Source organism: Arachis ipaensis, chromosome B02 (genome assembly GCF_000816755.2).
Source record: "Arachis ipaensis cultivar K30076 chromosome B02, Araip1.1, whole genome shotgun sequence".
In the NCBI taxonomy this organism is placed as follows: domain Eukaryota; kingdom Viridiplantae; phylum Streptophyta; class Magnoliopsida; order Fabales; family Fabaceae; genus Arachis; species Arachis ipaensis.
The window spans coordinates 96,655,412-96,657,404 of NC_029786.2; the positions used below are offsets into that span (position 1 = coordinate 96,655,412).

The following is a 1,993-nucleotide window of genomic DNA, read 5'->3' on the forward strand; positions in this document are numbered from 1 at the left end:
GTATATAATATTTTTTTTATATTATACTTAGATTTAGTTATTCTATATTTTTTAATCATTTTATTTAACTTTTTATTGATTCTTTCCAATTTAAAATTTTCAATAATCAAGCTTTTATAGTACAAAAGAATTTTCATTAAAGTCTCTACAGTAACAAAAAATTAAAAATAGATGGAATTTTATGCATATTTGTTATCTAACTATCCTTATAAGTTATATCACGTAAAATGAATCAATGCATATACAAAATCTCACATTTCCATATTAAGAAAAGGAGTAAAATTAGAAGAAAAAAATATTATAATGACAAGAAATAAAAACTTATGAAATATTTTATCTATAGTAGTGAAATTTTATATTGTTTGGTGAAATTAGGACTTGATTAAAACAACATTTGCAATAATATAGACCTCATTAAAAATTGATTGAAATTATAATGACATAAAAGTAATTAAATTCAAAGGGCAAGCTAATTAGTGTCACATCTTACAAATCATGAGAAAAAGAAAATTAATAATGTAGTATTTTTTTTCAAAAAGAAATAGAGTATGGTTTTACAATATTTATACATACATATTCTTGTCCGAGCTAGGAAACATGGTATAGTCCAAGTGATCATCACTCTAAATTAAACAACAAATTAGAATATATTTTCCTCAAGAAATAATAATAGCATATATATATTCTTAAGGGTGAAAATTCAGGTGCAGTCGACTTCACGTGAAGTTGATAATTGAGAGCCATTAGATAAAAATTTAGTCAAATCAGTCAAATCATCTAACGACTCTTAGTTATCAACTTCAGGTGAAATCCACTGCACCTGAGTTTCCACCATTCTTAAGGGCAAATTTGTAATTGGACTTTGAAAAGCATGATATGTTGTCGGGGATAAGTTGGTAGTCGTCAAGGAAAAAAACAAGAGATCATCACATACAATTATTTGTACGGCCTCCCATTGTATATATAAAAAAAACCATTAAATGCCTTTGGATGAAGAAGTGAAAGAAAACAAAGGGATTCAAGAAAGAAAGAAAGAAAGAAAGAAAGAAAGAAAGAAAGAAAGAGAAGCATATATGTCTTCAAGGGGGAGAAAAAAAGCAGCTATGCAACGCATGTTGCAACAGCTTCGAACCGCCACAAATTCCAGTGCTGTAATTTACTCTACACCCAACCAACCCTGATAATAATTGTTGTAGTTAATAGCATATAGTGTAGAAGCATATTTTTTTGGTTGTTCCTTCAATGCAATAATCAATATTTTCATCAATATAATAATAATTATTCTATTCTTTTTGTATTTTGGCAGATGAACAAAGCCTCTATTATTGTTGATGCCACCAAATACATAGAAGAGTTGAAGCAAAAAGTGGAGGGAATTAACTCAGAGCTAGGAACCGTTGGATCTTCATCATCAACCTCCCAAGATGAATTACCAATGGTGCTTATTATTTCTATACTTTTCTTTTTCTTATATAAAAATAGTTAAAAAATAATTAGAGTTTATATGCTGCGCGCTAGCTAGAATATTTCTGTATTTTTTTATTGTATACATTTTTTTTTTATTCTAATCATCAATTAAATTTATTATCTTTTAGCTTCTATATATGTGTGTGCGTTTATTTTTACTCATGAAGTCATGCTTGGTTATATTATTAGATAATATTAACAAATTATTATTAAATTTTTTTATTTCAGGTGACGGTAGAAACCCTAGAAAGGGGTTTTCTTATTAATGTGTTTTCAGAAAGGAATTGCCCCGGTATGCTTGTGGCAATACTTGAGGCCTTTGAAGAACTGGGTCTTGATGTTCTTGACGCTAGGGTTTCTTGTGAAGACAATTTCCAGCTTGAAGCTGTGGGAGGAGAAGTAAGATAATATAACCTACTATATCTACTATTTGTTATTTCTCTTAACATATATAATTATTCTTGTCAACAAATCAATTTTTTCAAAAATTTAAATAGATAAAATAAGACACGTTATAAATTATAAA

General features: G+C 27.9%; 1 protein-coding gene across 1 annotated transcript in view; it reads left to right on the plus strand.

Annotated features, from left to right (window-relative positions):
- Positions 920 to 1,993, plus strand: part of LOC107628501 (transcription factor SCREAM2) — a 2,890-nt gene continuing 1,816 nt past the window's right edge. Inside the window, exons 1-3 of the mRNA XM_016331148.2 lie at positions 920 to 1,151; positions 1,307 to 1,438; positions 1,696 to 1,866. Coding sequence (XP_016186634.1) covers positions 981 to 1,151; positions 1,307 to 1,438; positions 1,696 to 1,866 — 474 coding nt within the window. The 5' untranslated portion in view covers positions 920 to 980. The remainder of the gene's footprint in view (positions 1,152 to 1,306; positions 1,439 to 1,695; positions 1,867 to 1,993) is intronic.